Source organism: Helicoverpa zea, chromosome 14 (genome assembly GCF_022581195.2).
Source record: "Helicoverpa zea isolate HzStark_Cry1AcR chromosome 14, ilHelZeax1.1, whole genome shotgun sequence".
NCBI classification, from domain to species: domain Eukaryota; kingdom Metazoa; phylum Arthropoda; class Insecta; order Lepidoptera; family Noctuidae; genus Helicoverpa; species Helicoverpa zea.
This window is the reverse complement of record NC_061465.1, coordinates 312,500-337,871: the sequence shown is the minus strand read 5'-3', so window position 1 is coordinate 337,871 and position 25,372 is coordinate 312,500. Positions and strand designations below refer to the sequence as shown.

At 37.7% G+C, this 25,372-nt stretch overlaps 1 protein-coding gene across 1 annotated transcript in view; it reads right to left on the bottom strand.

Moving 5' to 3' along the window:
* LOC124636566 (visual system homeobox 2-like) overlaps nt 1-25,372 on the bottom strand; it is a 79,757-nt gene that overhangs the window by 30,446 nt on the left and 23,939 nt on the right. The window contains exons 3-5 of the mRNA XM_047172702.1: nt 22,628-22,648; nt 16,703-16,793; nt 16,037-16,163 (exon numbers count right to left, since the gene is read on the bottom strand). Coding sequence (XP_047028658.1) covers nt 16,037-16,163; nt 16,703-16,793; nt 22,628-22,648 — 239 coding nt within the window. The remainder of the gene's footprint in view (nt 1-16,036; nt 16,164-16,702; nt 16,794-22,627; nt 22,649-25,372) is intronic.

Here is a 25,372-nt window from a genome sequence, read left to right as displayed (position 1 = left end):
CTTTCCGTCACACTTAAAGATTTTCTAAATGTAGTGTCTCGTTTGCCTATTTTTGCCCCAATCAAATTTTGTAGATATTCAAATTCGGAACTGTTCATTCTTATAAAATCTTTTAAGCAACCGTCAATACCCAAATCCTTGAGATAGTCTGTGGCACTATATTTTCCTCTAGCTTTTAGCGTTTAACGCATCCAATAAGAGCGCTTTTTCTTCTTTTTTAAACAAAAAATAAAAGCTATTCCAATGAGCAAATCTTCTTCCATTTCCGTGTAGACGTCCTCGGCCCTCAGAAGGCGAAACCAAACTGCGAGTCAATACTAGATGTTATAAAATGTTTAAACATTTTCCATCAATGTAGGAGCACTTATAACATGTAACAGTTTCTAACAAAGTGCAACAATTGTTAACATTTGTTAGTAAATGTTTTGGTGTTATAAAATGTTTACAAACATTTTATAACGGCAATGTGGGAGCACAGATACGTGCTAGTAAATAGTCTTTTAGAATGTAACTAATGCATTCACACCATTTTCGTTTCAAAAAGAAAGTATAATGAGAAAGTCACTGAAAAAACATTTCTTGATATAGATATTATGTCTACTATGCGAAAATCTAAAACAGAGGATTGCTATCAAGAAATTTAAATCTATCTCTTTAGACCAGTTTCTAAAATTCAATTGACAAATCAAGTAATTTTATCATAACGTAATTAAAATAATCGATTAGTTACCGTTTGTTTGTACAAATGCGCGGGCGCCGTAATCAATTATCAGTTACGGCGTAATGCAGGCAAACACGCCGTGTCTGGCTACTGAGTGCACTCTGCACTTGCATACATAATACAATTCGAGTTCATGAATACAATTTGTAGTTTAAAAACGCTTGACATAGGTACATGTCAACAAAACTACAAAAAAACCGAATTCCATGAATGGATTATGTATTTTTGTTTTACTGAAATATAGTGATGAAACATCGCTAATATGTTGAATCCATTGCCTACCTACTTATCTCAAGCAAAAGTGGGACAGTTTAATTAGAGACTTGGTCTAATCGACATACAAGATTAGCAAACTGCCTCCCTTTACGATGACCTGCCAAAAGTCTACTTATATAACTCTATGATACCCTTATAAAACTGCGTTGTAAAAACTATTTTCCAACTATAGCATCCGTTTATAGTAGCTCATCATACGCTGTACGAGTACCTACGTTGATGCTACTTAATATTTTTGTAATACAGTTAAGTGTTTTTGCGTTACATACTCAACTAAGTACTTAGCGTTTTGTAACGGTCACGTCAAAGGTGTTGATTAATACTCGTAACATAATTATAATGATTATGCAAACATAAAGAGAGCCATTTACGAAATAAGATCCAAATAATTAAGTATCTCCTTAGAAACCTGCAAGTTATTGCTAAAAGAGGTCAGTGTTCGTTCACATAGTTGATGAAAAGCAAAAGATTGCATAGTCAAACGTGATATGGTGAACCAATAAACGAATTAACTAAATTAATTCATTTGTAGAATAATTTAAAATTAATAATTCCATGTATTTAATGGTTACACAAACAAAGATAAAACACTAATTTAATATTCGTGATGAAGCGAATCAAACACCGCGACATTGTGTCAGCGTGAGGCGTGACAGCGCCACAATGCGCGCCGTGACACGTTACATTAGTTATAGTTCGGCCATTCAGAGAATGCGTTCCTGACACGTCGCGATTGAACTGACGACGTAACTTTGCAATGGCGTTGCAGTTACGATAAAAATATTTTTGCTGGTTGTTTACCGTTTTAACAATTGAGGAGCATTAAAACAACATTATTATATCAATAATCAATGAATGTTATAATTTTGTGCCAAACTGAGTGTCAAATAACTTGGTAAACAATATTTTTCTAAATCTATACTGCGCTATTACAAGGTTATGTCAGCGGTTTATATTTTGTAGTGCTGTGCTAAAAATAACAGGCAAGTATCGTAATCTGTTCTTATACAGTTATAATATAAAATAATACGTTTTGATTTTCTTTTTAAGAATTGGAAAATAATGGACTATAAGACTTAATTATAACGTTTATGAAATATAAAAATAAAACTATGACCAAACCGCATTTTTATACTTAGATTAAAAATGGTAACCCCAAATGGCGTTATGGGCCGCCATTTTGTGACGCTAAAACAGTCGTCCGTTGTCGTTTCGTGCGCATAGACCACGTTTTTCAAGTGTTTTCGATCTTTTTTTATTTGATTACCCGGCTTTTGTTAGACCGAGATATCAGGATTGATTCTGTTATTGATAATAATATAATTATACATGTAGGCGAAGATGATGATGAAGACACCACCTCCTCAAGCAAATCGGAGTCTGATTAATATTCTGTTCGCACATTCAATTCAATGTACTTGTAACAAAGAATAAATAAAACAATTTTATTATATGAATATTACCTTTTTTTGGTTTCCACTTAAATAACTAAAATATAAAACAAATGATTCCGCCAATTTAAAACGAAAATAATCTTAAAATAATGCGGCGGTTCATTTTGAAGGAACGGTAACGAACTCAGTGTTATGTTGTGCCCATCACTAGTCGTGACTAACTGATAGGTGTCAGGAACGCATTCTCTGAACGGCCGAAGTTATAATGAACTGTGCGTGACACTCGCATTGTTCCCAACACTAATCGATTATAATCGATGCACCAATCGACTCATTGTTCACTCGATTCATCGAATTACGATCGCACTTTTATTACTTGTAACTTAATTAAATGTGATCCATTTGTGGGAGGTTTGGATTTATTTGGACATTTAAATGGCGGGGAGCGGGTAATTCTAATTAATGGCCTAAAGCTTTCTCAAAACAACTTAATCTTTTACTCTAGTCGGTAAATCGAGGCGGTCACTACAGAAGATTGCTCATGCATTTCAGTTTAGAGGTAGATAAAACTTAGATTGTATTTTTCCTTGTTGTTTGTAAGAGCATATTCATATTGGTTGTGCTCCCTCGAAGCAGCAATAAAGCCATTATATTTCCGTGCCACATCACAATGGCATGTCCGCTACATCTTGCCCGGGCCATCAGCTCTGCTAGCCCCAGTCATTTGTCTGCAGCTCGCCGGGTTGGGGGGCGCGGGGGTGCGGGGTGGCGGGGGTGAGAGGAGCGCGGGCGGGGGGACTATTATCAAGTTAGTGTCGCATCATTTACCGGATGCTTTACATAAATGATTCAATAAAGAGATGCTCCATGTTCACAACTATTTATGCTAGTATTGGTAGTTCAGTTCTTGCTTCTTTAAATGGTAATGATAAAAACTTCTCATGATCATGCATATTTGTATATTTGCTTCATATCCGTGCGGCAGAATAAGAAGGGCTTACAAACGGGAAATGCTAGGTGTGTTGTGTTTCTGTAATCCTCCCCTGCACATCTAAACATCCATACTAATGCATGTGAAAGCAAATCTGCTTATCGTGTGCTAAGTTGGCGCAGTCGGTATAAGTAGGTGCAAGTCGAGGCGCACTGAGCGGTGAATAAGAAGCCAGTAAACAGTCTGGGAACTTAGCGCGCCCGTTAAAACTTGTGCCTCGCGCCTCGTGCCTCGCCTCACTCGGCCGAGGCACACGGAGAGACTACGATACTACGTAATTGGTTTTTTATTGAACTTTAAAATAAAGAAATAGTTATTCAGTTGCGTTCTATTGTTAGTCGTTGTGTGAGAGTACTAAACATCGGACAGGATACTCAAGATAAAACTTTGTATTTACGTTCCTCGGATGAATTCTGGAATGTAATAAAATATGTCTGATTTTACTCAGCACTTTCCCAATCTGTAACAAGAGTCATGGACAAGGACTCGCATGTATGAAGTCGATATGGTTTTGCATGACTTTCATGATTGGAAATTTGCAATGGTAAACCAAACACAACTAATGTATAACATAAGGACTTTACATCTGAACTAAACGCACTAGTGCTCTAACTTTATAATTGAGAGCTGGAGTCGCGCTGAACTCGTGTCGTCGTGAGCGACTGTTTACTGCACCTGGACACGCTTCACCTAGTTATTGATCTTATACGATTTAGCCAAGAGTTTAAGCACGAAAATCAGGAGTATAGGTTGCTTACTATACTTAGCTTAAGGATAATGCTTTGTGCAGGAATTTAAACATAATGATTGCACGTATTTATTATCTACCCCTTCCTATAATTGCTAAAGATTATTTGAATATTGGAATCCAGTAAGTGCTATGAAAACTATATCTTCATAATAATAATTTGTCAATTGCTAAACAGAGATCCAATTCAATGCCTAAGGGAAAGTAGACGTAGAAAAGTTATTGGAAAGAAAATCCTAGATACTTTCTGTCTTCTGAATAACCATTTTAACCATGGATAATACTGGATATTACTTTATGAGTACCTACTGGAATATAACGAAATAACTTTATTACAGTAATGCGTTGACACAACCTACTCATAAAAGGCTCAATTCTATTTACCGTCCACAAATATAATCACGATCCATCCAATATCATTAAGAGTGAGCTGAAGACGTCCACGTTTGTGACGTCATCACAATGGACGACAATTGTGGCTGTGGCACAATACATTGCATTTTGGCAACTCATCCGCAATCCCGCTAAGTGAGGAGTGAGTCGGTGGACAGCAATCAAGCGAAGCGGTCGATGCCACCGGACAACGATGGACAAATATGTTTGATTGGTCTCCTTGTGATGTTGTTAAAGTAATTGATAGTAACATTAAGTGATAGGTCATGAAACTCACTGAAAACGATTTTGGTGTCTCAATAAAGGTTTCCGATAAGCAGACCAGGGTCTGGGTTTGTACTCGTATGTTTGGTTAAAATAAGATAAGATTCATTTGGGATACTCTAAGAGTCCCTAAAATCCAAAATTTTTACAACATCGCTTATTTTAAACTACGCAAAATGCCAAAAATCTGTTTTTAGAATGAAAAGGACTATTTGGGAAGTCTGTTAAATACTTCATGTTACTTTCATTTCATTGCATATATCTCTCTGACAACAATGTAAGCTATCTCTAATATTTGATTTGATTTGTTAGATATCCATGATATCTTTATAAGGAAAATTATATAAGTAATACGATGGACATTGGACAAGCATCAGTATATTATTGTTATATCCTTATAAGTCAAATAATACGACGGACACTGCAATTTACTTATCGGTTCGTAATTCGTAAGACAAAAAACTGACATTGTTCAATTTATTATTTAAACACTAAATTGTTATTGATTAGAAAATTCAAGTTATTGACATTACCTACCATGAGATAATATGAATATGTGATGAAATGTAGGGTTATACGGTTTTTTACTGCATAGATATATTTGTTTTTATGCTTATATTATAAAGCTGAACAGTTTGTTTGTATCATGTTTGCCTTGTTTTGTATACTGGTACCACTTGAAAACAATTTTCAGTATCAAGGAAGGCTTTATAAGGTTACATTTTGTCTAGGTACTTGAAGTAGTTCTCACGGGATATAGTTGAAACCGCTCGCTGGCAACTTTTTTTTGAACTAGACCCTGTTTACTTGTCTATTGAAGTGATCGATTACAAAAACAAATCGGCAACAGTAAGTATAGACCGTTTAACAAGAGCTCCGCGGGTGTCCGGGAATCCGCATCGTTAGTCCGGCGTCCGGGCCGCACACGGCGCGCGTCCGGCACGTGTCGCGACAATTATAACAAATGAGCATTTTTTAATGATAGTGTTTCCAGTAATCGTGTTAGCGCCTCGGGCTTACTGAGTTAGTTATTTCTAAATGTTACTTATGGGACTTTTGGGATAGATAAAGGCGGAAACTCTGTTTAAGCCTCCTTGCTTTAAAAATGTCTGTAAAGTGAGCTATGTTATTTCTAGCACAACAAGCGTTACAAGGGTTGTTCTGTTATGCTCGTATCATTACTAATAAAAGCAGTCGTCGATTAATTTTCTCAGGTTTTCATTACATGCAGATTTTTTGGTTTTTGGATTTCTGCTAGTTTCCATCGCAATACCACTGCAACTTCAGTCGCCACCTAATCTGAATATGTTTTTATCATGCCAAGTCTAAACATCAGCTCCTTTCTAAACACGATACTTTCAACAAACAAAATACGCAGTAATTACAATAAAATAGGCCACTGAGCTGCCACAGACACTGTCCAGCGTATTGTTATAGATCATTATCTCTGCAATGCGCACGCGTCGCCTCGCTCCCACTGGCTGAGCGGTGGCTGCGCGTGGGCACGGTATTGTGCTTGTTTGTAGTAAAGCGGGGGATTTTGGCCGGCTATTTGTTGCTAATTGCTTCTGCGTTGTTGGGCTAATGTTTTAATAACTCATTTGTGTTTAAAAGTAACAAGGGTTGTGGTGAACTGAGGACATGAGTAGGCAGGTTAGTTATTTTGAAGAGTGAGAATTTGAAAATTCAGTGACACTAGATTTTGATTGATAGGTTATTAGAATCTATCGCCTATGCGATAAAAGAAAATTTAAAAACTTCAGTTAACCAGTCAAGATAATATTTAGGTTTATAAGCCATTTAATCAATCAGTAACCAAATATCTTCCCTTTAATTAATAAGGCAGCAATTAACTTAAGCTATTACTTATCCCAACCACTCAAGCCAAAAAAAACCAGCTTAAACAAATCGCAAGTTCTCACAAATCCCAAACCCCTAATCACATTGTAACACCATAAACATTCCATGAGCATGTTCGTGGGGGCGCCGAGCGGGAGTCATAAGGGGGTCACTCGAGGGTGTCACAAGGGTGTCATAACTCGCGCGCTACTGCGTCGCTTGCGCAGAGACGAGTCATTTGTCTTGTCATATTAACGTCATTTAATTTTAAAACTATGAAATGTTTTTGGGTATAATCAAATTAAGCCATTTGTAAGTTTTTAACGGGTAATGGTGTGAAGTTAAATGCTTGAAGGGATTTTAAAGTTGTAGTTGTTTGTTAAAGGGATGCTTAATTTTTTTTTATATCATAAGTGCAGCATGTAATTACACTCACTCTATCGGTAGACGTATTAAGTGCCATCGGTATTATAATAAATTCAATATGTGACCAGTGATTATGTATAATATATATTTAATCACTATGGCTGTAACATATACAAAAACAAACCAATGAAAACTTTCGGGTAAGAATTTATTACATCATGTGACTTGTGTTACTCTATCTACCTTTTGCAGGTTTTCCTGACGAGTTTCTAGAAATAAGTCACATATTCAGGTATTCAAAATTCTGTTAAAACCAGAGGACTCTTACAAATTCTTAAGACTATCATCGTTCAGTATAAAGTTATTCCACTTGTCTTACTATCCAATGAATATGCGTTATAAAATAAAACGGCAGTCATCGCAAACATCCATTAATACACATTACAAGTTTTAACTCGTACCAGTTCATTATTAGGAATTAGGGGACAGGCGAGGCCGGGCGGCGGCACACTCCCTAGCCGAAATGCTCGGGGGCGTGCTTTTACCACGATACAAGCAAACCTGATACATTGCAAATTGAACTCTATGTCTGAGCTATAGGGGTGGCATAAAGTGTGTGTATAAGTTGGTAGTAAGATAATTTATAGTTTATCTCATAAATAGATTATTACAGTTGAAGTGGTGATATAAATCACCAGTAATGCGATTGTATCGAGTCGTTGTTTGGTGATGTTTTGCGGTTATTGAATTGTTTTTACGTTCACATGTTGGGACGCCATTTATTTCTTGTAACCGAATTAGTGCATTTTATTTCGGATGAGATTTCAGCGTAATTTATATTAATAGTAACAATTACTGTAAGGGAAATGTAATAAAATTACTTTATATATGGAGAATTACTGCAGTGAGTTAATGAAATAAAGAGGGATTGATAGATTTACCTATAATAAAATTAATTAGGTACATAACATAAAAATCTATAAAACCTTAGTGGGTGACCCTATTGCCATTTGTATATGAACATTTTATTTGTAATATGAACATTTTATGCATCCATTGTCCATCTTTGAATTATTTTTGTAACGCCATGTTCAGTCACTGTCAGTATATTTTCATCTTAACTTTGATCCTCGAACTCTAATTTTATGAATAGGTCCCTACAGTTACAAGAAAGCATATAAAATTAAATGGATTCTTAGGCGATTTAAACTTAAAATTATGAAAAATGATCTAAGTTACTCATACAATAAAGAAGCAGCCCCTACATTGACAACGCAGAGATGAGCACAATGTTTGTACAAGTTGTAGCGAACAGTGACAGCCGGTCCAATCGCCGCCGCCACTTGAACAAGGTGTAGAGGGGGCTAATACCGGATTATACTTCACGAGAACCACGAATAAAGCAGTTAAGCGCTTTTTCATCAATTCTAATTAAGTAGATCTTTTTGCTAAGTTATATGTAGGAATTAATTTCTATACCGAAATAAGCAGATAATACTTATAGGTATGTAGTGGTAGCAGTAATCTTATAAATAACGTTGTCTCCCCAAACATATGTACACCTCTGCATTTAGTACCTACTTGTGTGTACTGTGTACCTACCTATATCCTCTTTTTAGTGAGCAATAATAAATATCCATCATTACGACATACATTTGTACACGTCGGATTCAAATTCAAATTCTTTATTTGCAGAATATGGGTAAGTAAACAAGATGTTCTTAAATGAAATTATAAATTGCCATAATCCGGCTCGCGCCTTGCAAATATAAATACAGATTAGGTACAAACGAACAGAGTAGTAGTTTTTGAGAGCATGTAGATTGCATACGATTATTGATTTCCTTTTTTGCATAACATTTCCACATGTGGTTTCCAATTTACCTGAGAATCAATGTTTACTCCCAAGAATTTTGTTACATTTACTTGTTCAAGCAATCAAGAAGTTTTTATTTCTAAGTACTTCAAATTTGCTTGCTCATAAACTAAGTTTGTAACGAGGCCAAATCCTATAACTTTACCATAATTAGAAGAACAGAAGAAGTAGTCTTGTAGTTGCTACGCTTGTTTCATCTTTATGTGTTACGATGGTTACGATTTATCTACCTCAGAGCTACATACATAGATATCGGAAAAATATAATAGGTTTGAATTCAAATTGCAGGCTTTACGAACACATTTGTCACACAGAGGCGTGGAATGTTTCAACAAACGGAACGTTCCAATCAATTACATTTGCGATCTAATAACCGCGCGCGATACAACCAAATAAACGTGCAAATAAACCGAACTGTGCCGTGATACAGGGCAAACAGAAGGATCACAACGAATTAATGAAATACTCGTAACTTACAAGGTTAGCCAAGGATAAGAGGAACGGACAATAATTATTTTGTTTACAAATAGGTATATAGGTAATATTGAGGAACTAACGTTGGTCATTAACTTAGTTGTAACTATTGTGTGAGATGAAAAAACCTAAATCTTCTCAAACGAAGCTATCCCAAAAGAAATCTATAGAACCCTTTTCATGGTTTTATTAAGCTTTGGTTACTTATGTTGAACGAGTGTTAAGTAATTAAAGTCTATCTCTGAAGTACCCAAGTAGGGAAATCTTTGTCACTGTAAAATTGTTTCACATATCGGCAAATCTAACTAGCGATTAATTCAAATGATCCTTATACTTATAAGCTAGTGGTCCTTCTGCGGTGGTTGTGTTGGTGCTCTGAATAATCAGTTGGCGGAACGCGGCCGGCCGGCTAGGTGGCTATTACCGGACGCCGGCCGGCCCCCGTGTCCGGCACGCTAATTGCTAAATTTGCCCCGGAAGGGGGGGAAGAGGGGTGACTACCCCACCCCCGGCACATTCCCGGCCGGACCTGCTTACAGACGAGTTTATCGGCTCTATAGAATATTTAAGCGTCACGATTATTTCTGTTACTTACGTATTGCAATGAGCTGTTTCATTGATAAATGGTTTTGTGTACATACTTACGAATATTCGGATATATTTTAGTTTTGTTAAAGGTTTTGGGCACTTACTACCTAAATGAGTCCATGAAGGTCCATGGTCACAGTCGTATGATTAGGCTTATATAGAAATTGAGAAGGTGCCTATACTTCTTTGCTGAGTTTTACTTATATTTGTGTCAAATATCGTTTTTAATCTAATTAAAATTGCTGCTTTTGAAAACTATTATCAGATAGTAGATACCAAACTGGGTAACTTTTAACCTGTTGAGGTTGTGTGATTAGATAGAACCAAGGTGATCGTAAAAGTCTGAAACTCAAAATCCAATTCTGGACACTAGGTACACTAGAACATATTCACCTCATAAATAATAGTAAGCTACTATCATGATTAGACGGAGTATTGAGGAGGTACATAATATCGGCGTATCGGCTTTTCGTTACCGGCTGAAGGGGCGTAATTGCCGCGAAACGCGATCAGTCTCGGGCGCCGGTACGGAACGGATCCGACACGGAACCGGCAGTGTTGCGAATCTCATTGTGGGTTAAATATCATTTTCACCTAAATTAACTGTTTTGGATGGCTAAACTACTTATCGTTTTATAGAGGAAACAGTTTCAACTGTTACTGTTACTGTTACAGCCTTTTTATCGTCCCACTGCTGGGCACAGGCCTCCTCTCACACGGAGAAGGATTGAGCATTAATCACCACGCTTGCTCAATGCGGGTTGGTGATTTCAGACTATAGTCCAGGTTTCCTCAAGATGTTTTCCTTCACCTTTTTATCAGCCATTGGTGTCCAAGATATACTTAGAAAGTACATACAAACTTAGAAAAGTTGCATTGGTACTTGCCTGACCTGGAATCGAACCCACACCCACATACTCGAGAGGTTGGTTCTTTTAACCACTAGGCCACCACGAACTAGCAAGCCTCTTGCCTATTCATAATTTTGAAATTATGTTTTGGAAAGCTGTAACTTTACATTGGTCACGCTTTAAGTTGACAGTGAAAGGGAAGGTATTTATTGACGATTTTAAGATAGTTCTTACTTTTGATGCAAAATACTTTTTAAAATATTTTTAAAGCAAAAGCTTCGAAACAAAATTAATGTGCGTAGATTAATGAAAAAAAACACGGTTTTCAAGAATGTTTTTATTTAAATATAAAAACTGTATTTTTTAGCTGTATGATCATCGTTAAGTTTGAATTTATTTTGTGCCAATTTCCCGCCGTCATTGTAACATGGTTTTTACAATAAATAAATAGTGTAACTTTGTATCACTAATCTTGTCATGTTTTTCAAGTGGTTTTGAGTATTTTTTTTAGTTCTTGTTAATGGTTGTAAGCCTGGAAATAACTGCAACTGCACGCAATGGTCGTTTCGGATGCACGGAAACCATTTTCGTAATTAGGAATTTGGTAATAGATGTAGGTAAGTAGTTACTTGAGTATGTACCTACCTAACTTCAGTACCTAATAGGTGTAGGTACAAGTTACACGAAACGCTATCCCGCAGGTAAGCAAGCTACCGCTACTCTAATATCCGCAATAGATCAGGCAGCAAATTAGAGAAGTGCAGCGTTCGGCCGAGTGCGGATATATCCGCTATCGGCGCGTAATTGCCGAGAAATGTGATCGCTCGCCGCCCGCCGGCGACCTCCGGTACCGGGTTACCGGCACACTGTTGGGAACCGGTATTAGTTATATATCTAGTGAAATATTGGCTGTTAATGGAGTGTAAGTATATTGTAGAATATTGTGTCGTCTTGTTATTGAGCAGAGAAGATGTTTTGTTTGTAACTTTGCTCTGATGGATGGGCGGATGGATGGGTAGGAAGGAATGAAAAACACATGAAGATATTGTATGACATATGGAGTTATTAGTTTTTGTTCGTTTAATAACCTCCATAAAACACACAAATCCTGGTTTTATTTTGGTAAACCAAATAAGTAGGTAGGTACTTATAGCCTACGCCAAGTGTTAGGCCTGAAGTCTTACTACGCTCTTAGGTATAGATTTTTGATTCGGGTAAGTTTAACACTTTTTAAAGCTTTTGCCTTTTGCTAAACTTTTTCGTATTTCGTGCGTGAAACAATATAATAGTACAATATCTTTTTACATTTGGTATAAGTAGGTACCTAAACAGGTGCCTAATACCTACATAACCATGTCAAAATGAAGTCAGTAAGTATGAGTTTTTCAAAAACCTCCTTTCGCTTTTACATTTTCCGTTATACTTATCAGTAGATGGCTAGGTAAAGTTAAAATGCACAGAGGTTTTTCCTTATGCAATAAGAAGCTTTCGCACTGAAATGATAAATAATTAGGTACTTAGAAGCCTGTTTGATCTGAAGATGCCGAGACATTAAGAACACAAAAGCTAAGCACGTTTTTAATAAATAGCCTATTTACTTATACGACAAAACGTTCAGGAGTGATGTGATAGGGAAATATCCGGCAGATCATTAGAGAGGTAACCGAGGCCCGTCGGCGCGCGGATATCTCGCGGATATTGCGCTGAGCGCTATCGCACATCGTACTCGCTATGAATATTCAATCTCTAAATTAAATAGGATTATTTATGAAAAAAAAAATCGTCGTCATTTGATTAGATAATTAATCATGCCCATTTCAATTTATCTGTGTAAATAATACTCGAATGAGTTATTGGTTATATGTAGGTAGTAGCTACTTAAACTAACGAGTTGTGCGAGAACCACAATAGCTTTTCAAAAAATGTACACAGTTCGCTCAGACTAATGGCGTTACTATTGATTAGTCTGTTTGTTGCACCTACGTAGTTTACAGTTTCATTTCAGTCGCAGACAGCTATACTTACCTGTGTAGTACATTACAAACAAAACGGACGCAAAAAGACAGCCCGAGCCAAGACAAAACCCAGTCCGCCATGCTACTAAGAAGGGCGGAGCTAATAATACAAATGCACAAAACCCGAACACAACAATATCCTAAAGCCAACTAATTAAAATAAACCTTAACAGGTAATCTTTAGGATTGAGATTTGAGTAGCCTCTGCTGGTGGTTACAACGTTCTGTCTCGCGTTACATGCACAGAAGTGGCCAATCAGGGCGCGGTTGCCATAGCTACGCGCAGTTGGCGCGAGTGGCTGGTAGATGGCGCTGGTAAAGGCCTTACCTTATAATTAATGCATTGGATATTTAGTTGTGAGATTACATTCCACTTTAGTAAGTGGGACTGTATGTGTGATAGTTTTATAAAAAACAATTTCTTTTAGTGAGTGTGCTAGTCGACCAGTACGTACAGTGACGACTTTTTCAGTATCTAGGAGGGTATCGATAATTTATAGGTAATAGTTAGAACTAGACTCTTTATAGTTTTTGATGCCACTCAATTAACTGGCTTGTGGTGTTTTACTTTTCCCAAGACTGCGTAACTCGCAACCGGGTGAATTTGAAATATTCGACTGTCTACAGAGACCCCTGCGATAAGTACCTAACCACGAAAGATAAAATCGTGTTAACGTAAATCTAATAAGAAACATAAAAGATTTACAAAGTCTTACAATGTATTAGAAAATGATATTAAAGTATCCGTACGTTCGAGACGTTTGATTGCATAATAATCCATTTATTGCAACGTCTCACAAACTCCGCGCCCCAAAATTGGGGAAACCTAATCCCCAGAAAGCCATTATACCGAAAATTCAACTACCATCACTCATAACTTTACACTCACACTGGAAAACGTACTTTCAAACCTATGAAATAGATTTCATTTTGGTGTAAGTCGTAAAATTTTCCTGCTTGAGAAAATTAAGTGGCAATAAACTCTACGCGGTCAGATTAGGGTTTATTTTAGTTTGCTATGAGGAGTACGAGTTTGGAAATGAAATTTTCATAAATGTGCGGGTGTCGCGGGGGCGGCGGCGGGCGCGGGGCGAGGGGCGCGGGGCGCGTGGGGGTGGCCATATTTGTGTTTTCCCCGCAGCTTCCGAGTAGGGAAGGCGCGACACTTGAGCGTTGTTGTGTGTTACCGACTCACGGAAAAACTATTAATAATAATTATGACTAGCAATTACTCGAACAACTACCTAACGTTACGTATGTAATGCTGTACAGCTCCGTGTAAAATCATCACACGACCCTACTCGACACTTTAATGGTAAAATTAATCAAAAGTTAGCTTAGTGTTTATGTTACAAGAGCTTCCTTGGTATTAATTCATTAGTTCCATCTAACCCGAAGCAGCTGAACACTAGATACTGAATAAATAGACCGACTAAGACTTAAAGCGAGACAGTTGTTGAAGCTTTCTAACTTCTATCCGCAACGTGTCCTGATGCCTTCGTGTGCTATGATATTTACAACATTAATTTTTAGTTTATAAGAAATAAACGATCACGAAGACAATACTTAATTCACTTATTTTTTTTTACAAAAAAACACAAAGCAAACCATAAAATCATTAGATTTGCGTTGCACAAAAACTGTGCAATTCAATCGTGCGTGCGTCTATAATTGTTGTACAAAAAAGCTTCCTTCCGCGAAATCTTGGCAATTGTTTGCGTAAAATATCGTATTGCTCGGATCGGGTGTCGAATCCACGTCAACACGACTGATGCGGCCTGACGGGTACTGCGCTGTAGGACAACAAATGCGCACCGGGAACGCAAAAAATACGGGATTAAGAGATTACTTCAGCATTGTGTAATGGTATTGATGTCCAAATTAAGTATTAGATGTTGCGCTCGCCTCGTTGAACTGGCCAATTTGTTGGATTTTGATACGTGTTTATCTGTCCGATTAACTAATTATACAACAAAAAATAGCGCAAGTGACCATATTTTAATTTGGAGAAAATATAAGACCACTTAGGTACGCTAAAACTTTTTCTAAAGCAAGAGGTATATTATTATCTTTACATAAAGTTGAGAAGGTAAATCATTTTCTTTACTAGCTACTTAACATCACTTTAACCCATGAAGTCAATCAAATTAAAAAAATACGGGACTTCTTATTATAAGTACTAGATAGAGGGTCTAATAATTGGGTATGTATAAGAGAAATATCCTCATCTAGGCTACAAATAATATGTCTGAAAACCTAAGTAGAAACCCCACACTAAACGTAAATAACTCAATGTTACCTATGGAGACTATTTACTTGTTTACCCATTACTCGTTACTTGTTTACAGGTTCTCATGTTTTCTGTACTTATCACAGAACCTTCGTTGACAGTTAAATCAGCATGATTGATCAATCCAGCCTATTCTATTTTGATTAGATAAGTTCTTGAAATCAACTTTTATACAACAAATATAAAACAAAAATACATTTTAATTGGTACTTTATAAAACCGAAAATAAATAAGCTTTCAGTAAAAATAAATCTAAACATTTTCTATCGTAATTCCCCGGTATTTAACCGTCATTAGTTGTTACGGCTCTGCGAGTGTCACGTTACTCGGCAATCGATGGCAATTGACGTAATCACTACAAAGGAAGGTTTTTTTCACCGTGACGTACAAACCAACGTTATTATTGAGAGCACCATTGTTAATGTGGGCCGACTGTTGTGATCCCACCAATTGTTGAAACGTCAAGAGAAATTATAAAACGACTATTCCGATCAGCTGTAAAAAGGTAGGCATTTGAAAGCCATTTTTTTGTAAAAATGTGAACGCGAAATATGTTTATTGAAAACCCTTTATATACAGGTAGCTACGACGATCTAAATAAATATGTACTTTTATTTATATTTTATGGTACTAGCTTGCTAGCTTGTGAAACCAAGTTTACTCCTTGAAATTCTTCAGGGCTTAAGGTATACTTAATAGGTTTAATGTTGTTTAAGCAGTCTTCAGTCGTTCTGATACCGGCTAAATACCTATCAGATCTTTGTAATATGCGTAGGTGTAAACATTCATCTTCTATCTAAATTATGGGCAAACACAAACTATCGGCCGACTAAAAGTTTGCAGTGTGTTCTTTTACTCAATTAAGTACCTATTTAAGATAATACTTCTCAAGTTTCACATACATGTAAACATAAACACGGTATGTAACATTGATCTGAAGCTGCACTGACCTGGATCCTGTCCTCGGGCAGGTCTGTCTTGAGGGAGAGCATCTCGCGCGCGTACACGTCGGGGTAGTGCGCGTCCTTGAACGCCTTCTCCAGCTCGTCCAGTTGGTACGACGTGAAGATCGTGCGGCTGCAGGGGAGAGGGGGACAGGTTAGAACCTAGGTTAAGCTTAAATGCATGGAGTCTTCTATTCTAGAATTAAACTTGTACGCAAACACCATTTTCGCAGTCAAGCCAAGCGCTATTGCTTGGAGTGTCAATATTAGTGACCAACATAAAGCTGTTCCTTTTATTTTCATGTTCGGTTTTGTTCACTAATAAGCTTCAGTTTATGTAAACTGAATAAATAGTTTATGTACTTTGACAGCATTTGAAGAACACGTCAAAATATACAAAAGTAATCTCTCTTTGTTTGGGCTTTACGTATTGTGTGTGAATTGTTAATTGACTTAAATAGACCGGGCATTACAGTCATTAGCATCTGTAAGAAATAATCAATTTGTCCAGGACACTAAGTAGGTATTCACATAAATAATTGAAAAATGTACCTGTAGGTAAAATATAAATCACAAAAGGCAAGTTTCTAATAGTAGTTTCTATTTTTCACAATATTCAATGAAATTAACAAGAAAACATAAATGCGGAAAATAAAATGGAGTGTCAATTACCTGTGTCTGCGTTTTTTCTTCTTTTTCTTGCCGTTGTACCCGGTGAGGCCGTCTACTGTGAAATCTTTCGCCGCCTCCAACGACGACACTCCTGACAAACAGAGAACTATCGTTAGCACCATTTGTGTCGGTCGCACCGGTCGGGTAACGGGGCCAGCAGCCGCGCAAATCGTCTCCCGCTCACAAATCCACTTAACAAGTAGTGTGACAACGCGACACAGAACCGCTCGGGGGTTTGTCACATAATTACCGAATGTGATTGCCAAATGAATTAGTAAACAGACGCGCGGTGGCGAGTTAATAGAATAGATCGAGCGCATCCCCCGGGACCGACCACCGACCCGCGCGGAGACACACGGGGTGAGGGAGGGGGAGGGGGGAGTGTCGAGCCCTCCGGGACGACGGGTAATTGAATTTGGCGCCAATGAATACGACAATGAATTATTAAATTTAGAGCGGTTCCCTTACGGACTTCCACCGAGAAACTGCTTAGAGTTGCAACCTTGTTGCACAGTGTACATTACTGCGCGACACCTACAGCTCTGCGCATACTCTACGACCAGTCGTCGATGTAATGTAACGAGCAGTTAGCAGTCGCCGTGTGTTATTTGTTTGCGATGGCGCGTGACGGATCGCAAATGGTATGTTTTGTAAAGGGTGCGAGTTTGTCAGACACATTATGAGGTCAAACGATGTGTTAATGTTATTAATGTTTTGCAAGTAATTGTTTATTATTGCAGCTGGACGAAGTGGACAACGGACTAGTCTATATATTCTACAGAATGCCAGGTATTTTACTTGTTATTGGGATCCCAAAGAAGAAGAACTTAGGTGGTAAGTAGGTACATACACCTTGTCAGAAAGCAAAGCAAGATATACCTGACAAGACATACGTACTTGAATAAGCAGTATCTTTCGAACTACATAACTTTCCTAATTTCTTCATCATGCAAGTCTAGAAACACAGAGCGGTTCTGCACCTTCCTCAACAGTTAAGTATATGCTGGTCAGTAGCATGTGTGCAATTACCGTCGTCCGTGTCGCGCGTCCGATGTGTCCGCGCAATCTATTGGTCACACTACCGCGCTATAACCCGCTGCTGCTAGCGTTTTATACTGATAGAGGTGATGTGAAAGGCCCACGATACCTACTAAGGTATATTTTTTATAGTTTAGAAACTTGAAGTTTCTTAAGCATAATTTTAACTTAGACTTAAGGAAAATGGATATTATTATACAGGTTTGTTTTCACAGCATGGATGAGCAAACTCAGTTTTATTTTTAAATTTTATTTATGTATAACTAGCGACCCGCTCCGGCTTCGCACGGGATAACAGTATTTCCCTACTATTTAATGTATGTTATTGTACATATAAACCTTCCTCTTTAATCACTCTATCTATTAAAAAAAACCGCATGAAAATCGGTTCGTAGTTTTAAAAATTTAAGCGTACAAATGTACAAATGGACATAGGGACAGAAAAAGCGACTTTGTTTTATACTATGTAGTGATACTGCTATTTACTTTAGTTTTACCAGACCTTAACACTAGTCGAAAAGCGTGCTGTGTCGCCAAGCAATACAATTTCAATTATCCTTTGAAATGATTTGGTAAACAAAGATTTTTTTGACAGATATTGAATGCTATTTGTGAGTGTTATTTATCTTGCAGCTTATGCAAAGGTATAACTAGATAAGCTATAGGTACTTGGAAATAAAACCTATAACATACCTACATATTTATTTAGGTATGTGCTAAACGGTGTATTTATTTTAAACAATAACTCAAAGTTTTTTTTTTCAGAAGAAAATTATTTTCGGATAACACTTGAAAGTTTCTTTTGGTATTTAAAAGCAATTTCATGCAATAAAGAGTGTATGGGTTACAATATTCTCTCATTCCACATTGCAAAATCCTGTAGTTTGAAGTTGGAAAATCTTGGACAGTGGAAATAATCGTTGTAAACAAGCTTTTATCACAGAAGGAAATTCAACTTTTTGTCATCACCCAAAATATCAGAAAGTTTATTGGTTGACGACTACTTCGCAACATCGGTTCTAAAATAAAACTGTAGCTTTGCAAAAAGTATTTATTCTAAAGGATATAATAATGTACGGCATAGAAAAAGGAACGACGTGAAGCCATGGTAAGCTCCTCAGTAGTGTTGGAGCATACAGGGTATCGTGACGAGGTAATCACTTAAACTGTGTGGCAATACACTTCGCGATCCCTCGGGGCTGCTCGGGGGCGCTCGGGGATTGTCGGGGGCGTTCGGGGGTGCCCGGCGTGTAGCTCTCAAATGTGTGTTTTATCATGCTGCAATATAACCTAAGGTGGAAAACACCATTATTGTATAAAAGTCCAAATAGCTGTAGGAATTGGTAAATGAATAAAGTTTTCGTCCGATAGTGTCTGATTAAATATCCACCTACCTAATAAAAAACCGCCCAGCCTGTCCATTTAAACCGTTATATAACATTACGACTTGTTTGATTAATGATCATTACACGGAATTTATGCACACAATTCTGCTTAATTTATGTTCAAAACTATGCCTGAATCTTAATCAGAAACCATCAAATAGTAGGTACAAAGTGGTGTTCAAATAGTCAATAATTTATTTGCTGTAAGTGACTCTGTTGAAAATGTTTGCAATGATACCATATTACAAAAAAATAAATAAAAAACACTACCTACTTACTACTTTTTATTTATTTTTAGAAAAATGGAAGATGATTCTATGTGAATACAAAAATGTCGCAAAAGCTTAAAGATGCCAGTTCAGTGTAATGGCTCTAAAAGAGGCGCACTAAGATCTCGTGAGAGATGCTCACGTTTCTCCTCCTAGTGGAACAAGGAGTGAAACCTGCCGGAATATTTGCCATACATTGAGAAGGTTATTAGGTACAGAAGTACACTGTTTATGTGGTAGATAGTCGTGTATTAGGTACAGAAAAATGATGATGTAATCCAAACTCGGGTGTATCGTTAATTATAGGCGGGCCGGGCACGTGCGTCCCACTACCCACAGGCCTGAACAAAACTGTATCATTATAAAAATACGGCGATCATTACGACACGACGCCAACGAACCAATAATGTATGCGTTAACACGATTTATACGTTCAACCCACTATCGACCTTCGGGGTAAATATATAGAGTTTATTTTATGTGGCGGGGGAGTGTAATTTGGAGCTGAGCGCCCTCCCCGGAGCCGCGAGGGAGGACGAGTGCTGCCGAAGGAAAGCTACTTGTTGTGAAGAACACTGCCACTTTCGCCGGCGGCATTGTGCTCCAAATGAAAATGTGTTGGAAAAATTATGTTGTATGTAAATACTTAGGTAGGTCGCACTTTATGTTTCTGTGGGAGGGCTAAACGAGGCACTATTTTGCAGTCGATTTTTTTCCGCTGGCTTTTCCTGCTCTGCACGCCATTTTACATTGGCAGCAAATGGTATATATTTTTTTATCAAACTGCTGTCAGTAATAAATAATTAAGTTAATGGTCAGAAGTCAGGATTAATTCGTGGCTAGTGGAATTTGTCTCTTTCACATGATACATCAGGAGTGACATGTAAGTATGTGAGTGTATCTTAACTTTGATTTTTTTAAGTTAAAAACAATAATTAGTCACCCTATCCTAGTCATATACCTACTTAGCTAAATATTCAATCAAACGAAATCCTAAATGCCTTGTTAGTTCTAGGCCAGGATAATCATGATTACTTTTCTGTTTTTAAAAAAAAATATAATTAAACAAATGGGCAGTGAACACTGCTCTTACAAGCGGAAAAACTTTGTTGTGTTAGAGAGTTTTTTGCAGCCTGTAAAGAGAGCTGTGAAGAGTTTTTTTGTGCATGTGATATCACATTTCAGTAGGATGACTATCTTGTCCTGTATAATTGTTTTCGGAAGGCATTTAGTTTGTGTGTTCCGTACGTTAGTCAGAAGCCAGTCGCTCTAATAACTAGTCTTACCAATCGAGTAGCCTGGGTTACTGGGTTGAGGAGGTCAGAGAAGCTCGTTTCATGTAAAACTGGCACTTAGTTACTAGACTTTGACTAGAAGTCGACTTTATCATAGTTGGGAATAGTTTATATGCCTAGCCATTTTTCAGCTATGTTGATGTGAGCTTGCAGTTAGAATGATTTAAGTACAACTTTATTAGCCAGGTTTGATCTGATCGCAAAGTTAGGGGTGCCCACGGGAAGTAGTGTATCAAACACGTGAATATTTCACACAAAGCATTTCTGTATATATTCCAAATGTAATATATCTGGCGCGGCAACAGAGCGAACACTTATTGCATATATTGGGCCAATCGCGACAAATGCGACAAACGCGACACGCGACTGTCGCGAGTCGCGCACAAATTGCCAATCGTCTCGCGGCCAATTTGTCGAGATCAGCTGACGATTAGATTTATTTCTCGTTCAGACTCGTAATATCACGTCAAATATGAAGTCAAAGAAGGCATACTTTATGCAAACCTTCTTCAAAATATTATGAACATAAACTCGAACTCAAGATAAGTCACTCTACAGTAAGTCTGTAAGACCACGGCTACAGTGTAGCCCACACTTTTATTAGCGTTAAGCTTCCTATCTGCTATCCTCTTGACTTGCACATGACAATGTTTATGAAGCATTAATCCTAAAGAAATTATGGTTTTCCATTTTCACGCTTACTAACTACTACAACTTATAAAAGTTTATAAGTGCGGTACCAGTTGATGTTGATTTTCCAAAATACAATATTTAATTGTCAAGACGACTATACCTAAGTCAAGATTTCACTTTTTAATTAAAATGACGTCTAAAAAAGACTTTACAAGTACCTACATAACGCGCTATCACGTAAGTTGTGAACCTTCTATGATTCTCCCTGCATGTCGCACCGTGTGCGTACGTGTTGCGTGCAGGCGACGTGCCGCGGCGTGTCGTCAGCGTACGTGCAGATTTGCCTACACTCGCTTATTGCCTGTATTTGCCTACGTTGCGCTGCCAGAGCTGAGTTAGCTATGTCCCTCCTTTTGTTATTTCGGGACCTTTTTTATTTGGAATTTTATTTCCCTCGAAAAGCTCATGTATTTAGTTTTTATTTTACTTAACAATTAGGTATGTAAATATGTATTTTCATTTTTTTTTTCAATTTTAAGGGCAGCAGTTAGGTATGTTATTTTAACTAGCTATGTATTATTAATTTTATCATTCCACTGTCAATAAAAATTTGAAAATATGTAACAAAATACTCATATACATAGTATGTGCATTGACAAGTCTGTAGCCTTATAGATAGTATTCAATAATCGCGATAATATTTGGAGATAAAGTAGCTGCTGATCAGAAAGTCTTCCATTTTAATTGGAATCCTTATTTCAAAATAAAACGATGACAAGCACCGTAAAATATAACGCAGCTTAGCGAGTACCGGCACCTCCTCAGAGAGACATCGCGACAACAAAACGCAAAAATAAAATCCCTGAGGATCTAATTGAGGCCAGATACGGTTCCTCGAATCGCTATCTCGTTCAAATAAAAAGCTTAACAAGAATGCTCGCAGGTAAAACGCTTACGAGTAACGTGATAAGACGTGATGCAATTAGGAGGCCTACGAATTGGCAATTTGCCGCGACAAGCCAATTGACGCGCTCATCGCTTATTTGATTCGACGAGTGTCGCGCGACAAGACGCCGCGTCTCACAAGTGTGTATGTAACGTTTCTTATTACCTTCGAGAGGTAGATTTCTAAATGTGTAAAATATGTAAATTGGCTGAAATTATACACAGGGCAATTACAAGAATGACCTTATAAGGGGACAAAGAGTTAAGGCATAGGTTACCACCGCAAGCAACTACACATATGTACTTAGGTACACTTTGTTAGTAGGCAATAATATAGGTTATCAACAAATAATAAATTACCTGAATAAAACTGTCGGACCGCTACGAATTACATGAAACAAATAAAAAATAATAATTAAAACCGAAGAATAGGAGAAATCATAAACATGGAGCAAACAGGCCAGGACAGACATCTAAAACATGCTACAAGCATTAGGTACATGAGCAAAGGTACACCAAAAATAAATTATAGAGTACATAAAAAAGGAGACAACAGATATTTTTTTAAAAATCTATTTTGTGTTTCGAAGAGACTGGACTTAAGACAGATTTCGCTGATAGTATGGTATATTCCGTTAAGGCCATACGTTATCTAAGTGCGAGCGCACAATGCGCGTCACCTCGCCTCGCGGCTATCGCATTACGCGCGTTCCCGCGCAGGTGTGAACAAAAATAGAGCAAGTCTGGTCTCTCACAATGCGCCACAAAGCTCCGAGCAGCGCAGATATTATGATCTTGATCGCTTTGCTCTTATTGCTAGCTTTTGGTCAACCAGTTCTCTCTTGTTTTATAATTCGAGGCCCGGTTTTAAGGACGTTTGTAATGGGATGGTTGCTGAGTCAATTTTTGTATTTTTGGCAAGGTTATGGGTCTGATTGTAAAGTTATATCTGCCAAGGAGAGCTTGTTCATGTGGTCATTATTCGGAAATTAATTTCAATGATTGAATTAAATTTTACGAAAACGTTGACTCGGATTTAAAATGGTTTTTTAACAACAAGATCAATCGCAAATTTTACTTTGTGAACTATTCTCTATAAATACACGAAATATAGAAGTGAGAGACAAAGTATATTGCGCGAACAGAGTATGAGCTGCACCGAAACAATCTATGGAGTATTCAGTGCTGCAGATTTGGTTACACGAGGCTGTTAGAACCAACTGCACAACTTTATATCAGAGCCGTCAAAAATTGTGATAACGTTAAAGCAGCTTGTAGAAGCGTGAAGTAATTAACCGACAAAGTAGTCAGTAGCAGGCCAGGCGCGGTAATGAGCAGCCACTCAGCCAGGACACTAGCCATTATAATTGCTAATGCCCCTCTCTTCACTTTGATATTTGGAGGACGCTCACAAAAACCTATTCCCAACCGACACCTCCCTTAACACAAGGCACTAAAGTCCATTTTCCTGTAACTGACCTGCGTTCGGCAAAGTAAGTCATTATGCGATCAGTGGCCTTTAAAGAGGGAGGGGGAGGGGGAGGGGGATCTAATCGTAAAATATTATTGTCGCCTTTATAGGAAATGGATTCGGAGCGGCGTTTGTGTTACAAGTGTTCACCTTGAGTTTGTTGTATTTACTGACTAGGGCCACGTGTAAGCCACGTTGGTAGGATTCGTTTTAAAAATCCACAGCACGATTTTGTGGTTTTGTTTTTACGTTTAATAGGTTGTGGTTTTTCAATAGTTGTTGAGGAACGCTACTATAAATACTCTTTTAGGACAGTTACTAAGCAGCTCAGCTCTTTCAATGATTGGATTTTGAAAGCATTGACATCGTCATTAACTAAAACCATTCGACAGATATAACCAGCTCAATCGTCAATACCATGAAGTGATGGTATCGGTGTCACCAGCGACCGCACGCGACCTGCCCGCTGGCGACCACGCCGGGCTATGAACACAAGCCAGTAACCAAGTGCCGGTTACAGTGTCCGGCCAGACCACGCCCCTCGCCCCCACCGCCTCCCCTCACCAGGGGAGGGGGCACGTCATATTAGCTTTTAGTTTGTAACTTCGCCTTGTTTAGAACCTTCACGGCAAGCTATTGTGTGGAGTAACTAGGGACACGGTATCGAAGCAAAAGTATCGATACCGTACTCATGAGTAGAATCGATAACAAAGTATCGTACTCACTAAAGTATCGAAATAAAAGTATCGATACTTCAAGGTATCGAGTACTTTTTAGATCAAAATTTGCTAGGTCAATATCAGTTAGTAAATAATGTCAGTTTTACTTCAGTTCAGCAGGACATAAAAAACAAATGGTATTGGTACCTACACAAATTTAATAGAATAATAGAAAAATGGAAAATAGAATGAATGAAACAAATCGAAAATGTAGCAAAAGGAAACAATATTAAGTTGAGGTATACTAAAAACTAGCAGTGTCCCACGGTTTCACCCGCGTAGTAGATTAAAGTTCCCATTCCTCCTCCGTAAAGTCACTTAAAAATAGAAGTTTGTTGAGCCTTTTTGGAGATAAGCGGTTTCGAATTTTTGTGATGGTACTTCCTGCTTTAGAAAATAATCGTTCTGAAGGTACTGACGTCGCAGTGATTGATATATATTCATTCTCGTGCCAATTAATATAATTTTGGGAAAACTACTTTCATATCTTCCTATTGTTTTAAGGGATCTACTGAAAGTGGCGAAACCTGTGCCGATAAGTAGTAGCTTAATTCATCCTTCATTTCAGGCTGTGATGAAGAACTTGCTTTATTATTCTGTTTTTTAGTGTGTGCCAACTTCTTATGGTGGCTCCAGAAATCAAATGTCGTTTCTTTTTTTAAGACAGAGTGTCTTAAAACATTTCAACGAGTGAGCTAGAAAGCGCTGTTAAATTAAATTCTTCGTTCGATACGATACCTGGGAAAAAGTACTTATTGAGTAAAAGTATCGACTGCAAAGTATCGAGTACAAAAGTATCGGTATCGAACTGGAATGTACTCGATACCACAAAGCATCGATACTTTTTTCGTGTCCCTAGGAGTAACTGTTGAGTAATCTGTGGTTATGCAGACTATCTACTTGTATATTGCTAAA